Here is a 22,323-nt window from a genome sequence, read left to right on the forward strand (position 1 = left end):
TGTCATGTGTGATCGAGGAATGCAAAGTCAAGCTATCCTAGGCTTAAATGTTTGCAATTTAAAACAAAAAAAGGATAAAACTCCTTACTTGTCTTTTAATTGATAAAATATCGAATTATCCTTACTGATTATTTAAATGTCACTTGTCTTTGAGAGCTATAAATGGATTTCGAAGTCCAAAAAGTTGACTATGTATGTAAAATACCAGTATACAGGAATGACTAGTTTTATCATTTATTATGTGCACTGAAGAAAAATTATACCGGTCACAGTTTCAAAATGGCGACGTTTTTACAAAATGTCGAATTGTGGAAAAGAGATACCGCTCTGCGCCGTGTAGAATGCTATCTCGCTCCCACAATGTTAAAAGTCTTGTTCTAAGAGGACATTATATTAACCGATATTTAAATGTATAATAAATAAACTTTATTTTTCCAAATACCAGATGACGAACATCAAAATAAAGACATTGTACTGTTGGAGGAGGTCAGATAGGCAGTCGCTTCTTGTAAAACACTGGTAGCTGAATTCAGTTAGACTGGAAGCCGACCCCAACATAGTTGGGAAAAGGCTAGGACGATGATAATGATTTTTAATAGTCTCGGTGGCGCTATAAAATTGTATATTATTGCCATTTACGTCATTTTGACGATTTTGATAAAGAGACATTCGCAATTGACTTATGATAGTGTTATCTATAAAATAAACTAACTATTAAACGTCACGGTCAATGCCCTTTTTGTTTATTTTCAAAATGGATATCAATAATAACTTTGACCATTATATAAGTAAATGTTATTATTTATTTATCTATACTAATGTTATGAAGCTGAAGAGTTTGTTTGGTTTTTTGAACACGCTAATCTCAGGAATTACTGGTCCGATTTGGAAGATTTGTTCAGTGTAAGATAGCCCTTTTACTGAAAAAGACTTTAGTATATAATATGTTACTAAATTTCTAATTTGTTAAAAATGTATGTTATGCTGTTGGTATACCTAATAAATAAATAAAATAAAATATATTAACTATCACGCTATGATAGGATGAAATATGTTATAAAAAACGGAGAGACAATGCGTGCACTTTTAAAGTTAGACCTAAAGAAGTACATATGTAGGTACGTTTTATAGGCATGTGGATAAAATTGCGTTAGCTAGTTAGCTAAGCTAGTTGACTTATAAAGCGTTTTGTACACGACGCAACCCGTCACATGGCAAAGCAACTCTAATCATATAAAATTTAAATTATTTCCAACGCAAACAATTTTTTTACCTACCCGCCTACAAATTGTTAAATTATTTAATTTCGTTACATTAAAAGCGATAAACAAGTAATTAAATTATTCTTATGGGCTTAAAATACTTAGACGGACTTACAGAGGTTTCTCCACACTCTAAACAAAAAACTATAAATCGTCGGTCATCTGTCAAATATATAACACTGTGTTCTGTAAGTCTTGTGATCAATCAATCTCATTCGTGACTAGTTAATCTGACAACTGATTTATTTGAGCATACTTTTAAATCCGGGAGTAGGTGACAGCTGATTCTATTGAGTAGCCATTTTGAAATAGGGTCATCTGCTATTATGTGTCGGTCAAACTTTGCTAAAAATGACATCATCATCATCCTAGCTTTTTCCCAACTATGTTGGGGTCAGCTTCGTTGGAGTGACTGCTTATAAGACCTCCCGTTTTTTTTTCGGCTGGGTAATCATGAAATGACTCATCCTGCTTTGGGCTGAGTGGGAGTGTCAGATTTTACTAAGAGGGAGGCATCAGCGTGCCTTATACTCAATTTCAAAGATTGACCGATTATTTTCGAGCATGTCGCAGCATGGTTTGAAAGTATTCATCAACATGCGTCTTTAATACAAAATATACTAAATTGAAATCGCTCAATCCGTTTGGGAGTTCTGATGCCACAAATAGACAGACAAGCAGAGAGACAGATAGACACAACAAACTTGTAAAACCCCTCTTTTTGTGGCAGGGGTTAAAAAGGAAACTTATTAATTTAAGTGAGACCAGGAGCCAACGAAAAGTTTTTAGTTTTTGCCTGAGAAAAACGCTACGCAAAAGCAAGATAATCTTAAATATTTTTTTAAGACCCCATGTTTATTCAAAATACCCGTCTCATACTGCACATAAACATATTTTCGTATACTCGACATACAAGTTTAGGAGAACGAGTTCGCTCTAAATATATCTTTATATCTTGTTTTTCGATTTTTAAGTTATTTTTAGAACGGAAACAAGAAGTTGCCTTTGATTTGGTCCCTTATAAACGTGTATTTGTAAAGTAATTTGATACAGAATTGATAAGGAGCAAAATGTTTGAGAAAGTTGTTGACTAGTTGCGGAATAGGCCCGAGTTGTTAATTCATGATTAAATCTAAGATATTTTCGGATGAATCTACTTTTTTTCATATAGCCTCTGTCAGATCCCTCAAATGGGTAAAGGCCTCCACCGTTCTCTTTTAGAGCTCTCTATCTTTGCGATTTATGCCTATACATAATAATCTACTAGTTTCATACTAGATCGGGAAAAGCGTCTTGTTGACTTTATTGGCTGTTGCTAGACTGTGAAATCTAGTTTTTACCTTGCAAAGAGGTTTAACATTGCCATACATCCGTCAGACTTATAGATACACTCCCAGCCGACGGTTTAACGTTGTGATTTTAAGTGCCAATTAAGACATATAATGTATTAATAATGCGAAAATACATTTGTTACGCGTTGTTATGTAAATCACTAAAATTATTTTCGTGAAACTATAAGAGCGTGACGATTGAAAAACAGGTCAAGTGCGAGTTGGATTTGTGGAGGAAGAATTCTGCATCATTTACAATAAAAATGTATGGGAACCTACATTAATATTTATTTTGTTCAGTATTTTTGATATTCGTGGTCACAATAGCAACAGGAATATCTGTGATGATGTGTGATTCTTGGGTTCCAGGACCCCAAGGCAAGATTGAACCAATCTTACCTTTAATTCCGCTATTCACGGGTTATATTTAGGGTTTATATAAATGACCTCATTGTAGAGTTTTTTTGGAACTAATACGATATTGTTTTTGTTATAAGTAGCTGTATTTTATTATAAAAAACATAAACATTAGTATTTTAATTTACAATCATCAGTCAATGCCAATCAATATAGTTTTTACCGAATTTTGCCTCAGATATATTTACCACTTTTTTACTTTACGGTAAATTTCCATTCAATCAAATACAATGGTTCTCTCAGACTTATGTCATAAAGGCGAATTGTGTCCGTTTGTATATTGATAACTTCATCTAAAACGGCTGGATCAATTTTGATAACGCTTAGTGTGAAGGTCGAAGCTTTGGATTAACGTAGATAATGACAAGAATTAGTGTGTATGTATGTTTTCATCTCTTTGAGGTCAAACGGGTGAACCAATTTTGATAATGTATGCTACAGTTATAGCTCACATTGTGGATCAAAAGATTTTATAATTTAGGACACTTTACCAGAACAAAATGAATTTTTGTCTCTTTGCCTTAAGCTAGTTATCAAATCATATTTGTAAAGTGGGTAATATTCTTTTTGTATTTAAAAAATCGGGCAACAACGCGGGGCTCAACTAGTTTTCTATTTTTATATGAAGAACAGGCTTTTTTGCAATGATGATTCGTTGCACAAAAACTAATCTATGTGGAGTTTCCTATGACTTAACATATTTTTTGCAAAAAATTCTTCACTATTTTTAGAATTCCGTATTTTTCTGCTAATCTAGAAGAACGTGGGATTAAAATGTTTCTTTCAAGGTCAGTTATTGATTTGAGTTTAATTATTTTATATTTTTTGTTGATTAATTGACCCCGGATGCAATGTTTTGTTTTGATTGGAAGTAAACAATGCAAAAAATGGTTTATAAGGTTTTTTTTAATAAAAACCCAGTTTTACCCAGAGAACAAGCATTGATATTTGATAAGGTTCGTGGTTCCACGATTGTCAACTGCCCCACGGTAGGGCGCCAATACCGAAACTAAAAAATCCTACACTACAATAATAACTTAATTTTTTTAACCATATCGAAAGCCAAATCTTTGTTTAAACCAATGCATACATAGATATTTAAAAAATAATATCTTCAGTAAAAGAGCTTATGAGCTGCCCCACGTTAGGGCGCCATTAACAAAACTGTAAAAAAACACCAGCCTGATACCCTTTCACAGCAATCTTTATTCAATGCGGTAACCATAATCATCAATACATCAAATAATATAATTATTATATTTAAAAAAGTAAAAAAAGAAAACTACAGTAACATATACCGTTAAATAATTGGGTTTTTTTTACTAACGGCTGTTCTAGGTTGTGGACAAACCGCAGACAGCTATTAATTATAATGCTTAACTCCTTTCTAATAAAATGACAGCTATCCTTCATTCCTTCATAGACTTTTTGACCTGGACCACAGATTACTAAATAGCCGGGACCCCCAATTCCGCTATTTATAATGGCCAATGAATTAAATTACACCATTGCATTGGTATTATTTTAAGCACTTTGCTAACACAATACCTAATTAGAAATTTATAATATTGACATTTACTGTTACAGCCCTTAAGTTAAAACGTTAGGCGTCTGAGGTGGGTTAATACACCCCTTGAAAACTTAAATGTACCGGTTTCCTCATGATGTTTTTTAATCACCAATATTAAACGGTAAATATGGTGATCAATATTTTATTTGTAGCAAAAGTATAGTTTAGTTAACACTATTGCTACTAATAATAGAATAGAAGCTTTCTTTGAAAAAATTGCTCGTTGCCATGCACAGAAACGACATTACACTAATAAGTATTAGAAATGGGAAAGTATGTGTACTTATATGCGTGTATGTTTATTAAATGATGTAACGGTTTACTCACGCGTATTTATCGGGGTAGCCCGACTAGTTTCGGACCCGACCGGAGTCCTTAATCATGAGCAGACGCGGCGGGATCGCGAGTCGAAAGTTCGACTCGCGAAAACCGTTAGATCAATGAATCAGTCTCATGATAGTTATTATAAAAAAAAAGTGTGTATGTTTGTTGCTTCTCCACGCCGAAACTGCTGGACCGATTTCGATAAAATTTGTTACAGAGATAACTGAAACGTTTGATTAACATATAATCTCCGAATAATTCGACTTCATTAAAGGAGGGTATTGCTTTTATCGACAGCCCGGTTTTTGAGGTCGCGATCTTAAGTTTAAAATAATTAATTAAAGACATTATGTATATATCTACACGTTAAAAGTTTATTGAACCTTTAAAATACGGTTACATTGGACAGTAAGTGTGTTTCTATGTGAACTTGTAACAGACAAGATTATCCTATGATTATTATACAGCTAGTTTATACAGGGTGTTGCAGAAACTGGTTATTTTGACACTGACTAGTGCTGTCTATCGGCACTCAAGATATATATGGTGTTATAATAATGTGTTACTTTTAAAATAATAATTTTCTCTAGCTTATTGGTGTTCGCTGTTTTTATTAACTTTTCTACAATGTTATTTGTGAAACTTATGCTTATAAAAAAAAATACGTAGATGTTTTTAAAGTTAAAATTATTGACTTTTTTAATTCTGTAGTAATAAGCAATTGTTTTATGAAAATAAAAGACCTCTAAAAATATATCATATACCTCTGTTAACTATTTTGTTGTTATGATCATTTTATGTAAGCCTACGTTTTATTAGGACAGTAAAGTGTTTTTGACATTTTTGATCTCCTTAAGCGTATATATGGTCAAGTATTTTTGTAACACCCTGTGATTATAGATCAGACGAGATAATGATGAAACATCATCTATAGTTAGTGGTTTTCAAACTGTTTATAAATAATGACAAAACCGCAAGCAAGTGAAATAATCATGAAAATATTTTATAGTTTGTTTTTTTTGATGGGTTATTATATGAGGCTATTAAACAGTTAAAATTGTAACGACTGACAAAACTAAACCTTCTCATTATTTTGCTCACCGCTGGGCAAAAGCCTCAAAAATTAGTATTCCCCATCCCACGCCTTTTCGAACTATCCCTCCGGGTAAACACTCAATCGATCATCGCGGTCCACTGCTGGACATAGGCCTCTTCCAAGTACGCCACAACATTCGGTCTACCGCCTTCTATTATACAGTCCGAGCCTGCTACCTATTTTAGGTTATCGGTCAACTCGGCATCCGTTAATACCCAATGAATACAAAAAAAGGTAAAAAATAATAATCAGCAGATTTAAAACATATAAAAGCCACGTTATGTAAAAGAAAAGAAAGAAAAAGAACCGGAACGACAAACAAACAAACAAGAAAATTTAGTGTATTAAAACGTGGGAGAATACATTCATATACAAAAACCTTTTATTAAATCGATTAGCAAAGTAAATAGGCCTCATAACAACTTATAATTATAAAGTTTTTTACACACACACATACAAACATAAAAATGGCGCAATAAAAACTATTAGGAAACTGTTTTTAACACATAATTATAACAAAATAAAGTACTTCAAGTTTCCGCGTAATTTCGTCTATTTATAATCTCGGAATATTCCTATAGACAAAAGCAGTAAACATATATTTTAATGGTTGAAGACTCTTTCTAGAAGATTCAGTTTTTATTCCGTAATTAATGCTTTAATGGTGTACAATTAAAGTGTATTAAAAAAGGTCTTATGAACTTGCCCCACGGTAGGGCGCCATTACTGAAGCTGTTAATTAAACCAGCCAGTAACCTGTGGTCGTCTGCTGGGCCCCAATTTTGCTATTTACAATTGCCGATGTTTTAATAGAAATTGGATTAAAATGACACGAAGCGATAAGCTCTCCCTCCCTGTCAAAACAATGCATTTCCAATTATTGCGTTGGTAAAATGCTTTGGAGAATACGAATAGTTCCAATTTAATCCAATTCTTATTAATCACAGTCAACTTTAAATAACTCAATTGGGTCCTGGCCTCTCATACAGAGAACGAGCATTGATCACAATGATCCACCGCTGCGCTAATGAGATGCCCCACGGTGGGGCGCCATTACTGAAGCTGCTAATAACACCAGCCTGTAACTGACCCACTGTCATCCACCAATACATTTCCAATGTCGGATTTCCATTGCTTGTTCCAAAAGATTTACTTAAATGTCCGAAAAACCTCCAACGTTACAAGGATACAAGAATACAAGTAATAAACTGCTAACTGCTAAAATAATTTATTCCAAAATAAATATAAATACCCATTTGTAATCAAAAGAACAAACTAATATATCATTCATAATGTTTTTATCTTTAATTGATAACATCGTTAGGAAACTGTAACCAATCATTTTAATAATTAATAACATGTAGGTCAATATTCATTTAATCGATTTTCGATATACTCAATATGATTTTATCGATTTGAATTTTCGGAAGAGGGTTTGTGAGATTGATAATAATAATATATAATATATCCTGGGACAACTCACACACGGTTATCTGATCCCAAGCTAAGCAGAGCTTTTGTTATGGTAACCAGACAACTGATAAACTTACTTATATATTTCTAAATACATACATATTATAGATAAATTACACCCAGACACCACAACAAATGATCATGCTCATCACGCAACATTTGTCCTGGGCGGGAATCGAACCCACGACCTCCGGTATAGCAGTCAGGGTCACTAACCACTAGACCAACAGGCCCGTCAAAAGAGAGTGACGTCAATATATAATTGTGACTTAGGTTCTGATGCATTGCCGCGTAGCGACTAAAGGCGGATGACGTAGCACAGCGGTTCAGGTTTAGTCAGTAAGAGTCTGACACTACCCATTTCCTCCCCCGAGGGAGTGGGTGTCAAGTCTTATGGCTAACCAAAGGATACCCCCTTATTTGGTTAGGTTTCAGATGAGGTATCCTGAGATCTGAAGATCTAGAGAAAAGATCAATAAATAATCTTCATCATAATGGCAATGCTATAAAAAATGAAAATACAGTAATAATTATCTGACAAAAAAAAATCTATTTAGTCCGTCCGACAGACAGATTTCCAAAAATATTTAGATACGTGTTTTTTATTTTATTCCTTGAAATGAAGAGGCTACAGTGATTAAAAATCTCGTGTGACGTCACTTACCAGTACGCTTTTTACTAGCAAGTGATGTTACTAGCCCCCACTGTGATACATTAAAAATACAATAAATATTCATTTTGCTTTTTTTTCGCCTTTGCCTTGTAAATGCATCAACAGTGTAAACCCCAGTAGAATTTACCTTTTTTCCATTGTTGGATTTATTATTATTTTTTTATCATTTTACCATTTTACGCTGTTCTTGCATAAACATAATATTTGTAAAAATTATATTGTATACATTTACTTTTAAAAAGAGTTACTTATGGAGTTTCTCGCCGGTTCTTCTCCATAAGAGTGACACTTTGGAACCGCGCAACTAGAGCCATCACCTTAACGTTTTGAAAGTGCCTGGAAAACGGTCTACTTGAAATGAAAACTTTTGATTTTGATTTTGATTTTGATACCGCCACAGGCACGTGTGACAAAAACTTCAAAACTTTTGGAAATTAAATCAATAAATTATCCTTTAGCTTATGATGACTATAATTAATAAATTTTAACCGAAAAATATAAGCGTAAAATCGTCGTTCAGTGACGTAATATCGATTCATCATCGGTATAGGATATAAGTTCATGATACCATTAATTATAAATTTATGAGATATATTAAAACATAGCGAATTGGATTCAAAAACAGGTTTTTTGATGGCTCATTACGAATTGATTTTAGGTTTTAAATGCCAAGGTTGATGAACAATATGGTTTTAGACTTCAATATGAAATAAAAATTAATAAAACGTATTTTGGTTTTAAATTTTTACATCCGACGCAAAAAGATGGGTGTTATTAGTTTTGACGTGTCTGTCTGTCTGTTTGTGGTATCATAGCTCCCGAACGGATTGAGGGATTTCAATTTAGTTTCTTTTGTTTAAGAGGTGGATTATGTGGGAATCTGTATAGCCGTTTGAAAGTTGTGGTTTGTGTTATTTTTTTCTAAATATCATTGGTAAGTAAAATTAAATGTAAACAGTGAAACGTGTACAATATTATTAATTTGTCATTAATCAAATAGAAACAGCATTTCTGAACTTTAAACAAACAAAAACCATCTATATCCGCCCGCCCTACACCGCGTCTTAAATGTTCAAACTGTAGAGAGGAAACGGCAAAAATAACTCCACAATTTTAAGTTTATACAGATCATCATCTCTCCCTTTCTTATTACTTATATATGAAAAGAAAGACACTAAATGTAAGCTGTCAAGTGCTAACGCTCACAAATAACTCCAATGTATTGAACTGACAAGTCAAAGTTACGTCACTTGTCGAAAAGGAATGTCATTCACATACATTTGAAGTTTTCCATTTTAATTTGAACATCCTCTAAGCTCTCAGTAAGTTCCACAGATGGGCTGAGGCCATTCAAGTTACCATTAAAGTTTCGCTTACCATCCAAAAGTGACATCAGTTCTTTAAATTTTGCATGGCTGACCATATATTATGTTGGGAACTATTGATTTTTGCCCAATCCAAGGGCATTTAATCACACAATTCTAATTAAATACTATTTCGACTTGGGACACATAACCTCAACCGTTATTTCTGCGAACCTTGATCACCTAAATCATTCAAAAAACGCGGATAGACCTTCAAAACGAAGTTATCTCCTATATCGGAAGTATCTATTTGGGGCCAGTAATTTGCATGCTAAGTTGTTCAAACGTGTCTGCTAGGTTAAGCTAATGATTATGGCGGTCATGAGTCAAATCGGTGATAGATGAGCAAGGGATCACAAGGTTAAGGTTTATGTTTTCCAATAATTTATTGGGACTCATTTGTTTCCCGCCGACCCCAAAATAGTTGGGAAAAGGCTAGGCCAATGATGATTTGTTTCCCGCTCACTTAATCAATAGAGGTCACCTCATTATTAGGTAACCCAGTTTTACTTGAAACCACCAGGTTCCTATGAACGGTTTTGAATGCGTGAAATTGAAATTTAAACCGTTGCCATCAATAGACCTTCTTTCAAAGTAACATGCCATTATCATCCTCGTTTTCCCAACTATGTTGGAGTCGGCCTCCAGTCTAACAGGATGCAGCTAAGTACCAGTGTTTTAAAAGGAGTGACTGCCTATCTGACCTCCTCAACACAGTTACCTGGGCAACACGATACCCTTTAGTTAGACTGGTTGTCAGACTCTCTAGCTTCTGTCTAACGATTGTCAAAGACGTGTAAATAATAGACGAGACTCACAATTGAACGCCATTTGAAACAGGGAGGAACTCGTTATGGCATAGACGGTCATCCATGTAAGCTTAAGCTGTGATCGATCAACTTGTGCAGTTGTAGTTTAGCCACGAGCCTCGAACCTCACATAAACAGCCACATTATCAAACAATTGACACGATCTTACATTTCAGAAACTTCTATCATAATTACCTATTTTTATTACGTCACTTATTTGTACCATATACCAAAAGAAAATCGAAACAAACACAAAATCTTCACCTCGAAATGAAACTACATAATGTTATGTAACCTCAAGGGTAATGAAACTCGCAAATACAGCGAACTGAATCACTTGTCCTTATAATATGAATTCAATATACTCGGTCAAGTCCAAATTATGACCTCTAGTGACCAACATATTACCATATACTTGCTTCCGACTATTTCGGTTGTAAAGTGGGTGTTTGCTCACAAGGATGTGATATAGCCTCATTAAAACTAAGTTTTGCAATAATGGTTATATCATTGGCTATATATCAATTATTATGTTAATAAGAACATAAATCTTTATTCGATTTTTGCATATCATTTTTGGATTTAAAATGGTTGTCATAGACTTTATGGCGGCAACTGAACATGATGATGTAAATCTATACTCTATACTAATATATAAAGCTGAAGAGTTTGTTTGTTTGTTTGTTTGAACGCGTTAATCTCAGGAACTACTGGTCCAAATTGAAAAATTATTTTTGTGTTGAATAGATCATTCATCGAGGAAGGCTTTAGGCTATAAATCATCACGCTGCGACTAATAGGAGCGAAGATAACTTATATCTTCTACCCACGGGGACGAAGTCGCGGGCAACAGCTAGTTCCTTGACAATTGTCGATTCTTGCAATAGGATACTATGGTAACCAGTTCCTTGGATGGTATTGGTATTATCTCGTATGACGTCACTTACCAGTACGCTTTTTACTAGCAAGTGATGTTACTAGCCTCCACTAACATACATCTTAACATCCTAAGTGCTTTTAATCTACCTAATTTTTTAATTATGTGATAAAATGAAAAAGACGTATTCAAATTTTTTGGTAAATCTGTCTAACTAACGACTAAGATATTTTTAAGTCAAATACCTATCATCTAAGATACCACTGAACAACGGTGAAGGAAAACATTTTTAGAAACCATAGTCTGTAGTTATAATAAGTTATATCACTTCAGGTGCTGATCAAATCTCCCGAATGTATTGAACTGACAAGTCAAAGTCACGTCACTTGTCTAAAAGGAATGTCATTCACATACATTTGAAGTTTCCGATTCGTGATAACGCTAATCCATCGTCAAGTTAAGGCTTTTTGAAAACTAAACTCTTAGAATAGGTCTGTAATAAATAATCAATCTAAATTTTGGAATTTGAAATCGTAAAAAGCAAGCGTAGTGATCAATACTCAATTTTTGTCTACATGGTCAAGAGTGAAAGCCCAAAAGTTTGACACTACCAGATAACTATCAGATCAGCGATCAAAATACATTGAACTCTAGTTAAACTTTAACTAAGTATATTTTAACCGTTTGACGAGCGGTTACATTCAATTAACCAAAAAGATCTCATGAAACATAGTTAAGAATACAATGACACAGTTATATTATGTTTCTAATTAAAATAAATTAAATAATTAAGAACCTTAAAACCTGTAATATAATAATAACATTTTGTTTTTTGTTTATTCTTTAACTTATGCTATTAGCTTATGACACTCATTAATAACGTGACTTTCTATTGGTAAAATGAATAAAAGATATAGATATATTAGTAAAAGATTATCAAAAATCAGTTGTTTAGTTCCTCAGGTTACCCCCTACAATTTCACAAACTTTTTTTTTATAATAACTATCGTGAGACTGATTCATTATTAAATGATGTAACGGTTTACTCACGCGTATTTATCGGTATCGCCCGACTAGTTTCGAACCCAACCGGAGTCCTTAATCATGAGCAGACGCGGCGGGATCGCGAGTCAAACTGACTCCGACTAAAACTGACTGATGAAACTAGTCGGGTTACCCCGATAAATACGCGTGAGTAAACCGTTACATCATTTAATAGTTTTACAAAATGTTTTATATCCTTTATAAGCAAAGTTCAAAAATATATTTTTTACAAAACAAAACCTTTGTTTTAATCTGCAGTATAATATTCAATCTACACCAAGTATTTGCTACCTTTTTTGGATCTAAATCTTACAAACGTATACTTACTGAAAAACCTATTCTTATCGGTCCAGCCGTTTAGGAGGAGTCCAGTGACTTCACACGTATAGTAGACCTAGCTGTTGCCCGCGACTTGGTCCCCGTGGGTAGAAGATATAAGTTATGATTTATACCTGCCCTGTTTTTTTTTACATTTTCCATTGTATCTTCGCTCCTGTTAGTCGCAGCGTGATGGTTTATAGCCTAAAGCCTTCCTCGATGAATGGTCTATTCACCTTAAAATAATTTTTCAATTTGGAGCAGTAGGTCCTGAGATTAGCGCGTTCAAACAAACAAACAAACTCTTCAGCTTCATATATTAGAATAGATTATAATATAAAGATTAAAAATACGACAGTAACTTTTAGTTTGTCTGTTACGCTTTCACCTTTAAACCGCTGAATCGATTTTGATAAGCTTATTATGATGTAAGCGTTGACCTTAAGAAACGAGATAAATCACGTTATTTTACATCAGTAGGTACTTACACATAGGAAAAATAAATTAACAATTTTTTTTAAATTATTATCGAACCTACATCTATGCTGTTCAAATCCAAACTACCAACCACTGTACCACAACCGGTTTTTGGTATCCGTATTTTTTTTATTGGAACAATAAATAAATAGATTATAATATCAATAATAATAATAAACAACGAAAAGTTCAAATTAACATAACGGTATTAAAATATAAACAAATTATTTCCTATAAACAAAAACGACTTTGAACTTGACTTTATAAATGTCACAAACGAACTAAAAACCTTAAAGTTACGCAATAAGGTTCAATTTCCAATGCAGGCAACTTAGAAGATATTGCTCTAATTTTTTGTCAAGGGAATATTGAACTTATAACATTGATACAAGGTTGGTTTTGCTCTGCAAATGTCATTGTTTACAAATGATTTGACAGATTAGCATTTTTGTTGCTATTTTATGTTAATTCGCAGTTACTTTGAAACAAGATGTGTTATAAACTTATTCATAATTAATTTGAAGTCAAATTAACGTTACAATATTCTTACGATGCTAAAAAACAGCTAAAGAACAGTTGGCCCTTCAATCCCCCACCATACAAAATTTGATCAATTGATGACCAACTTGTATTGTAAATCAATTTTTATCCGGTACTAGCTGTTGCCTGCGACTTCGTCCGCGTGGTTAGAAGACATAAGTTATGATTTATACCTGCCCTGTTTTTTTCACATTTTCCATTGTATCTTCGCTCCTATTAGTCGCAGCGTGATGGTTTATAGCTTAAAGCCTTCCTCGATGAATGGTCTATTCAACACAAAAATATTTTTTAATTTGGACCAGTAGTTCCTGAGATGAGCGCGTTCAAACAAACAAACAAACTCTTCAGCTTTACATATTAGTATAGATTGAACTGACAAGTCAAATTCACGTCACTTGACAAAAAAGGTCATATACAAAATTTTGAAGTTTTCAATCCGTTTAAACCCCTAAATAACGAAGCGTAAGAGCAGTTTAAAAAACTCTTTTTTTAACTCCCTCAACAATAAATTGAATACCTGTGCCGCGTATTCATATTACATAATCATTCTATTTAATAACAAGCTCTAATTAAAATCTCAAGATCACGGTCAGATCACCTAATGGCCTGACTCTCAAGATCCTGCCCGGAACCTTCACGAGCTATTAGCTTGACACGCGATAATCGACCTTATTGTCATTTGATGAGATTTCAAACTGTCAAACTTAATGTTTGTTAAACCCGTACGTTTTATTTGTCATCATTTGAGTTAATTTAAAGCTTATATTATGATATAGATTAACATTAGTTGTCTATTGATAAAAGTATCTTCAAAATCGGTTTAGTAGGTCCTGAGATTACACCCTACAAGTCTTAAACTTTGTAGATTTAGGACATCTGACGTTACAATTTTTTTCTTCTCTATGCTTCTATCCTTTTCTGTCACACAAATCTGTCATTTGTTAGAGCGAGAAAAAAGACTCTTTAGGCGAGAGTTTTACACGTTTTTGACAAACGGAGTCATAATAACTATTTAATTCAAATAATTGAAGTCTTTAAATGTATAAAGTTTATTGCAGTTTAGTAATAAACAGTCAAATTGCCTTTTATAACCTGTAATAGATATTTAATATGAGGTCAATGACCTTCGGCGGCCATATTGAATTTTATTGACTTGCCATTTTAGCGAAAGGAGTTAAGGTCACCCATCCTAATACTACAGTAAGCAGGTATAAAAAGCGGGTTTTCACTAAGGCTAAAAATCGTCACCCATCCTCGGCTTGGCCTCGACAAACGTTGCTTAACCTTAGATGAATCAGGCTGAAGCTTTATCTGTGGCCGTATTAGAATTACAAGTTTATCTAGTTTTAATAATTTTATCTAAAATACAATATTGGTAGATTTGCAAAAACCGTTTGCATAGATATACTTATTATCTAAAAAAAAAACTTGAAGATCTAGTATTAGAAATCTAGTCTGGGCAGTAGAATATTAATATATCTATAATAATACACAATTCACGAAAATGATTCAAACAGCAAAAATATATAAAAAAAACCTTTTAAATCATCATCCTAGCCTTTTCCCAACTATGTTGGGGTCGGCTTCCAGTCTAACCGGTTTCAGCTAAGTACGAGTGTTTTACAAGGAGCGACTGCCTATCTGACCTCCTCAACCCAGTTACCTGGGCAACACGATACCCCTTAGACTGGTTGTCAGACTTCCTAGCTTCCGACTACCTGTAACGACTGTCAAAGATGTATAAATAACAACCGGGACCCACAAATGACTATCCTGCTAATATTATAAACGCGAAAATTTGTAAACAAGGATAGATGTTTGATACCCTTTCACGCAAAAACCACTGAACGGATTTAGACGAAACTTGGTACACAGATAGTTTATAAACAGAATAAACACATAGAATAGTTTTTATCCCGAATTTATGTTCCCGTGGGATCATTTTCAGTGGACGATTTTCTATTCCCGTTTTTATGTGTACCGGGCAGAGTCGCGGGCAGCAGCTAGCTTACATATGAATCTCATCACGTATTTTGCCCTCAAAAGAAAATTGCTGACATTGTACACATAACAATTTGCTGTAATGCAATTTTGCAACGTATGTATTACATAATAACTTTGTACATCTATACTAATATTATAAAGAGGAAATATTTGATTGTTTGTTTGTTTGATTGTCACGAATAGGCTTCGAAACTACTGGTCCGATTTGAAAAATTCTTTCACTGTTGGGAAGCTACATTATCCCCGCCGAACATAGGCTATAATTTATTTAAAAAATATTCGGGTTCCGTAAGAAAATTGCGATATTGTTACCCAAGGTGCCATAACTTATATCTTCCAACGACGCGGACGAAGTCGCGGGCAACTGCTAGTTTAAATTACGCTTATTAAAAACTAAACGTGTCATTATATTTCTATGAAAAGTGTGAGGAAGTGTTCTCAAGTATTCTTATGAAGGATTTAATATTTATTTTTAATTAACTAATTAAAAATGTATACTGAAGATTATTTAGTGCTTGTTTTTGTTCAGACAACTGTCAAAGGATTACTCGGTGAGTTGTTATGTACTCGTTGAAGTTGTCGAAAATGATCGCACGGGAATATAATTTCATTATAAAACTGTCCTATGTGTTAATTCGGATTATAAACTATCTGTGTACGAAGTTTCGTCTAAATCCGTTCAGTGGTTTTTGCGTGAAAGAGCAACAAACAAACTTTCACTATATACACTTTGGCTGTGTAGTTTTTATTTAATTGTCTTAAAATTATATTATATCTCAATATCTTTCTTTCTGTTTCGTACCCAAAAACGCATCCAGGTTTCCTCACGATCTTAAATTAATCAAGAAAGTAATAACTTTGAAAAGTCACATTGGTGTTGCCTCCATTAGAATCAAAGTCTTACCTCGTGAATACAAATCCATGCATAGAATCACATTTAGATTAGAATATTCTCTATTATACATCTGAAGGTTCGCGCTATTGATCCTAAGGACTGGGAGAGGCTTGCATTAAATAGGGTCCTCTTGGCGCAAAACTGTTTTTGAAAACGTCAAGTCGTTCGATGTAAAACGACTCCAGAAGCTAGACGAAAAGCGCCAAGCCCGAAAAGAGAGGCCTAAGCCGTCGTACACCTATACTCTCCATTCTGCGGGTCAACTTTACTGCAGCGCTTGCGACCGAGTGTTTAGATTCAAACTCGGTCTAGCCAGTCACATCAGGGCTCACGCTAGGAGGTGAATTGCCAAGGGTCGCCGTTATCGAAAACGATAAGGAGGACTATATATACATATATATATATATATATATTATACATGGAATTAAAGAAGTGATTCTTAATACATACATTTAGTAGAAATGATTTTCAAAAAATAGTTTTAAAGTATAAAAAATGTTTCGTTGAATTGTACGCAAAATCTCGTTTATATTGGACTATCTGTTGCTCGCGACTTCGTCCGCGTGGTTAGAAGATTAAGTTATGATTTACACCTGCCCTGTTTTTTCCACATTTTCCATTGCATCTTCGCTCCTATTAGTCGCAGCGTGATGGTTTATAGCCTAAAGCCTTCCTCGATGAATGGTCTATTCAACACAAAAATAATTTTTCAATTTGAACCAGTAGTTTCTGAGATAAGCACGTTCAAACAAACAAACAAGCTTTCAGCTTTATATATTAATATAGATGACGACAAATAGATATTATAGCGACGGAATTAAATGATGATTTGCCAGATACCTAAATGTCAAATGTGCAAAATAGCAATTATTATTTTATTAACAACTTGATACTTTATTAATAAACCGAGTTTAAAACTGTTTTCAAATAGTTGAAGAGGTAAATAACCAAATAACGCGAAAAGGATGTAAACAGGACTATTTATATTTTACTAAAATATAAATTTCTTATTTTTTAGAACAAAAATGTAATGTTTCAATATATTTCTTAAAATAACAAAATACTTAAAGTGTATTGCCGATAAAAATGATTATTGCAAACGACACTTTCAGAAATCCTATTTCAATGATTTTTTCGGCCCAATGCGACTCTGCATGGGCATTGCGCTGAAAAATTGAATTGAAAAAATTTGCTAAAATTCAAATTATATATCTACAACAGCTAGTTCTTGTATGTATAGTATAATATAATCTATACTAATATATAAAGCTGAAGAGTTTGCTTGTTTCTTTGTTTGAACGCACTAATCTCAGGAACTACTGGTTCAAATTGTAAAATTCTTTTTTTGTATTGAATACTCCTAACCACGCGGACAAAGTCGCGGGCAACAGCTAGTCTAATATATAAATTCCCGTTTCACGATGTTAGTTACCGTACTCCTCCGAAACGGCTTAACCGATTTTTACCAAATTTTATATGCGTATTAAGTAGGTCTGAGAATCGACTAACATCTATTTTTCATACGTGTCAAGGGTTGCTCACACTGAAAAAATATATTTTATTTTTTGGACGAAATTTTATTTTTTATTTTTTTTATAATGTGGCATTAAGAAATACATACAACTAGAAATAATTAATTAGGCAAAACAACGTTTGCTGGGTCAGCTAGTTTAATCGAATATTTATGTCTCTTTGTTTCAGGTCTGTTCATTCTGCTGATGTTGGGATTCTTCGCCCTATCAGCTGGCTGTTTCATTCTGTTCGTCAAACCGTACGACTTTTTCTTCGCCCAAGTAAGTTTATCATTCGCAAAATATATAATTGAAGAAAAAGACCTTTATGTTAAGACGAATAAGGTTTATTTTTCTTGTGTCTGTTTCTTTCTTGTTACTTATTACCCAGCAAAATTACCATTGAAAGAATTATCACATTTTTGACTATTGTTTTCGCAATATATTTTTCAATAATTGTCAATGTCATTTTAGGATTTAAAATTTTTAGGTGTCTTGAAATTGGTATTGTCGTCAAACCTACAACATTTTACTAACGAATCCATTAATTGTACCACTCAAAAACTATTATCTGAAAACTCGGATAGCCGAGTGGGTAAGTTCACTAGTCCAAATTCACGTGTCATGGGTTCGATCCCTGCGTAAAAGAGGCATTTCTGTGATCCATACTTTTCCTGAGTCTGGGTGTCTTTGTGCATGTGGCTTGAATGTTTGTGAAACCTCCAGCGACACAAGGATTAAATTCTTAGAACGGGAGCCTTCTTTTTTAACCTAACTACCACAGACCTCTAACAAAAACGTTTTTTCATATTTTTTTCTCTTTCTTAACAGAAAGCCATGCTTAGCGACGGCGGGGAAATTTTCGAAATGTGGCGGAAACCGGAAGTGGAGTTGTATACGAAAGTGTACCTCTTCAACATAACGAATGCTGAAGAGTATATGGCGGGGATCGATGACAAGGTCAAGGTCAAGGAGGTCGGGCCTTATGTCTACAGGTTTGTATTTTGATTATTTCAAAAAATATGATGTTCTTTGGAATTAAATACATCTATAGATAAAAGATATATATAACTCTAATTTTTGAATCACCTGATAACTTTTATTCGACGATTATATATGTTTGACGTTTTGACAGCTTTTGTATAGAAACTATGTCAAAGGGCCATATTTATTCTTCAGATAGAAGTTAAATGATAATTGACGACAAAATATCTGTTTAGCCCGGCAGATAGATGTCCAAAAAATATGGAATTCGTATTTTTTCATCGAAATCGGTATAGCGGTTTAGAACTTAAAGCGTTCACAATAAAAAAAATGCCAGATGGACGGACAACGAGGTTTTACATAGCCATAATAAGCGTATTATAAAACAACAACAATACAAAAAGGATAAGCAATTTAAACAACGAAAATTATAAAAAATTACTACTCATACCACAATTATTTTCATTAATTACATATTTTCCATTCTAATTACATATTTCCTTTTGCAAATAATTGCTTCAACGTATAGTCAGTTATTAACATTATGTGTAGAAGCTAGTATTAATAATCATCTTCCTAGGTTCAAAATGTACATCATTATATTTGAGCTGTTTTCCAAGTCATGTTGGTGTCGGCTTCCAGTCTTACCGACAGCAGCCCCATATGTTACAGAGCGACTGTCTATTTGACAACACAACACATGTTACTGTAACACAGTATCACATAGGGCATAGGAAAACCTAGGTGGATGGAATTGATATGTAACCATGGAGTTTCTTGCTCGTTCTTCTCCATGAGAATCTACCTTCCGAACGAGCGGTAGCTTCAATAGGACACTGACCGACAGACTGACACTAGATTTTAATATTGTTTATATAAATTGTTTGACGTTCAAAAGAGTCATATACTGGTCTTATTGAAATAAAGAATTTGACTTTGACTTTAATCTTAAAAATAGAAACGTTTATTTAAATAACAAAAGATTTTTTGAGTACCGCTTATAAAAGACTAGCGTCTTCGTCCCCGAGGATAAGTTATGATTTATACCTGCCCTGTTTTTTTCACATTTTCCATTGTATCTTCGCTCCTATTAGTCGAAGCGTGATGGTTTATAGCCTAAAGCCTTGCTCGATGAATTGTCTATTCAACACAAACATATGTATTTTTTCAATTCGGACCAGTACTTTCTGAGATTAGCGCGTTCAAACAAAGAAACAAACAAACTCTTCAGCTTTACATATTAGTATAGAGTATAGAAGTATAGATATTGAAGTATCCATTTATACTTTTGTAGTTACTACGTTAACAACATGTAAAATGTTATGAATTGCTGAATAATTTTTACTTAGATACACTATGTAAAAAAATATAGAACCGTGCGATTTTAGCGCATTTTAACATTCATCTCTAAGTAATCTTTTCTTTTTATAATAAATCTGAACTATATTTTTCCAGAGAATTTTTGGAGCATGAAGTTACAAAATTCAATGATAATCACACGCTATCAGCGATTCCACGACACCCCCTGACTTGGGTTGAGGAGCTATCTGAAGGACACAAGGAGAATGACACGTTGTATCTACCTCATATTGCGTTATTGGTAAGTTTCAATAGTCAATATTTGTATTGCTCTCCATATGTAGAAAAGTGTTAGATTATAATTTGACGACCTCCGTGGTCGAGTGGCGTGAGCACCGGTTTCAAGGTGTCGCTAGCTCTGAGGTCCCGGGTTCGATCCCCGGTCGGGTCAATGTAAAAATTCACAATTTTACATTGTCTTGGGTCTGGGTGTTTGTGGTACCTTCGTTGTATCTGAATTCCATAACACAAGTGCTTTAGCAACTTACTTAGGGTTCAGAACAATGTATGTGATGTTGTCCGCATATATTATATTATTATTAATAATAAGCATACTATGGACCCTGTAGGGCACGGCAATGTAAAAGAGAGGAGGATGCTAATTTTATTTAGATTATGTATCACTGATTATTTTTATTTATTAGGTACGAGTCCTAACTCCTAAGTTTCATATCAAATATATAAAATTCTCGTGTCACGGTGTTCGTAATTGAATACCTCCGAAACGTCTCGACCGATTCTTATGGAATTTTGTGTGCTTGGTTAGGTCTGAGCATCGGACATCTATTTTTCACAACCCCATATTTTTTTTTATATTTCCTAGAACTTATTTGTATGGGAAACAAGGTTTGTTGGGACAACCAGTAATATATAATATTCCACAACTTTCAATCATGATAAACTATTGTTTAAAATACCGCAAAAGTTAACTTTCGAAACTGAAAGTTGAATTACCAATAGGTTGACTATACCTAATTAGCAATATGTGTGTCTAAGTAGCTTATAATTAATTTACTTTTGAACGTATACCAATGACTGTGTTTCGTAACCTTTATATATTCATAAAAGGGTGATAATAGGACCATAATAACATAGGATATAAATTCATAAATATGTCACTTTTAGGCAAAGGCATCGTCCCATAAAGAACGATTGTTTCACGTATTTTTATGTGTCTCACCGTTTGTAATAGATTAGAATAATAATTACATAATTTTACATAATTATTTATTGTGTAACTAGGACTAGATTACATGACAGAGTAGTTTTATGACAGTATAGGCAGGCACAGAGATAATATTAATCCGAGATAATAAGAATAGCCTGTGTTTAGAAAAGACAGTTCTGGTCCCTAATCTTAATAGAAGACAAAATTGTTGCACGTGTTATGATCAAAAAATAACATATTAAGGTTTGTAATATTTAAATCAAAATTAAAATGTACTGCCGGTAATTGTTACAATATTCTAGCCGGTATTAAACTAAAGAAAAATAAAATAAAAATATAATGAAAAGTTACTGTTAGTGCAGTGTTATTATGTAGTGTGTATGTGAGTGTGTGTGTGTGTGATGTCTGTTTGATATTGTATTTGGTGTGTGATTATTTTATTTGTGTGTGGTGCTTGTTTTGGTGTAAGTGTGTTGTGATGGGTATGTGACAACAGGTAGTAAAATCATTTATTCAGGAATAAAAAAGGAGATACAAATTTACGGAGAAAAGCACAAACAAAGAAAGACTCGTTATTCAAGAGAAATTGACTGCTGGCCATATGACTCTCCACCTCCTAGCCTTGGCTGATGATGATGATGATGATGATATAGCTCCTTAAATCAAATAGGCATAAACATTAATATTTATTGCTCTAGTTATACAGCCTGGATTAGAATCGCATTTTGACGACCTCCGTGGTCGAGTGGCATACGCACCGGTTTCAAGGTGTCGCTAGCTCTGAGGTCCCGGGTTCGATCCCCGGTCGGGTCAATGTAAAAATTCAC

The 22,323-nt window shown here is 33.7% G+C and overlaps 1 protein-coding gene across 5 annotated transcripts in view; it reads left to right on the top strand.

The window, feature by feature from the left end:
* The window catches only part of LOC113498545 (scavenger receptor class B member 1-like), an 89,415-nt gene that overhangs the window by 57,587 nt on the left and 9,505 nt on the right, over nucleotides 1-22,323 (top strand). For 4 of the 5 annotated variants that reach the window (XM_026878581.1, XM_026878582.1, XM_026878583.1 and 1 more), the window contains 3 exons: nucleotides 18,176-18,267; nucleotides 18,817-18,980; nucleotides 20,425-20,569. In XM_026878581.1, coding sequence (XP_026734382.1) covers nucleotides 18,176-18,267; nucleotides 18,817-18,980; nucleotides 20,425-20,569 — 401 coding nt within the window. Of the gene's footprint in view, nucleotides 1-15,970; nucleotides 16,131-18,175; nucleotides 18,268-18,816; nucleotides 18,981-20,424; nucleotides 20,570-22,323 lie in introns of those variants that run through there. The other variant, XM_026878580.1, reaches the window with a different exon arrangement.

This window comes from Trichoplusia ni, chromosome 11 (genome assembly GCF_003590095.1).
Source record: "Trichoplusia ni isolate ovarian cell line Hi5 chromosome 11, tn1, whole genome shotgun sequence".
Lineage (NCBI taxonomy): Eukaryota > Metazoa > Arthropoda > Insecta > Lepidoptera > Noctuidae > Trichoplusia > Trichoplusia ni.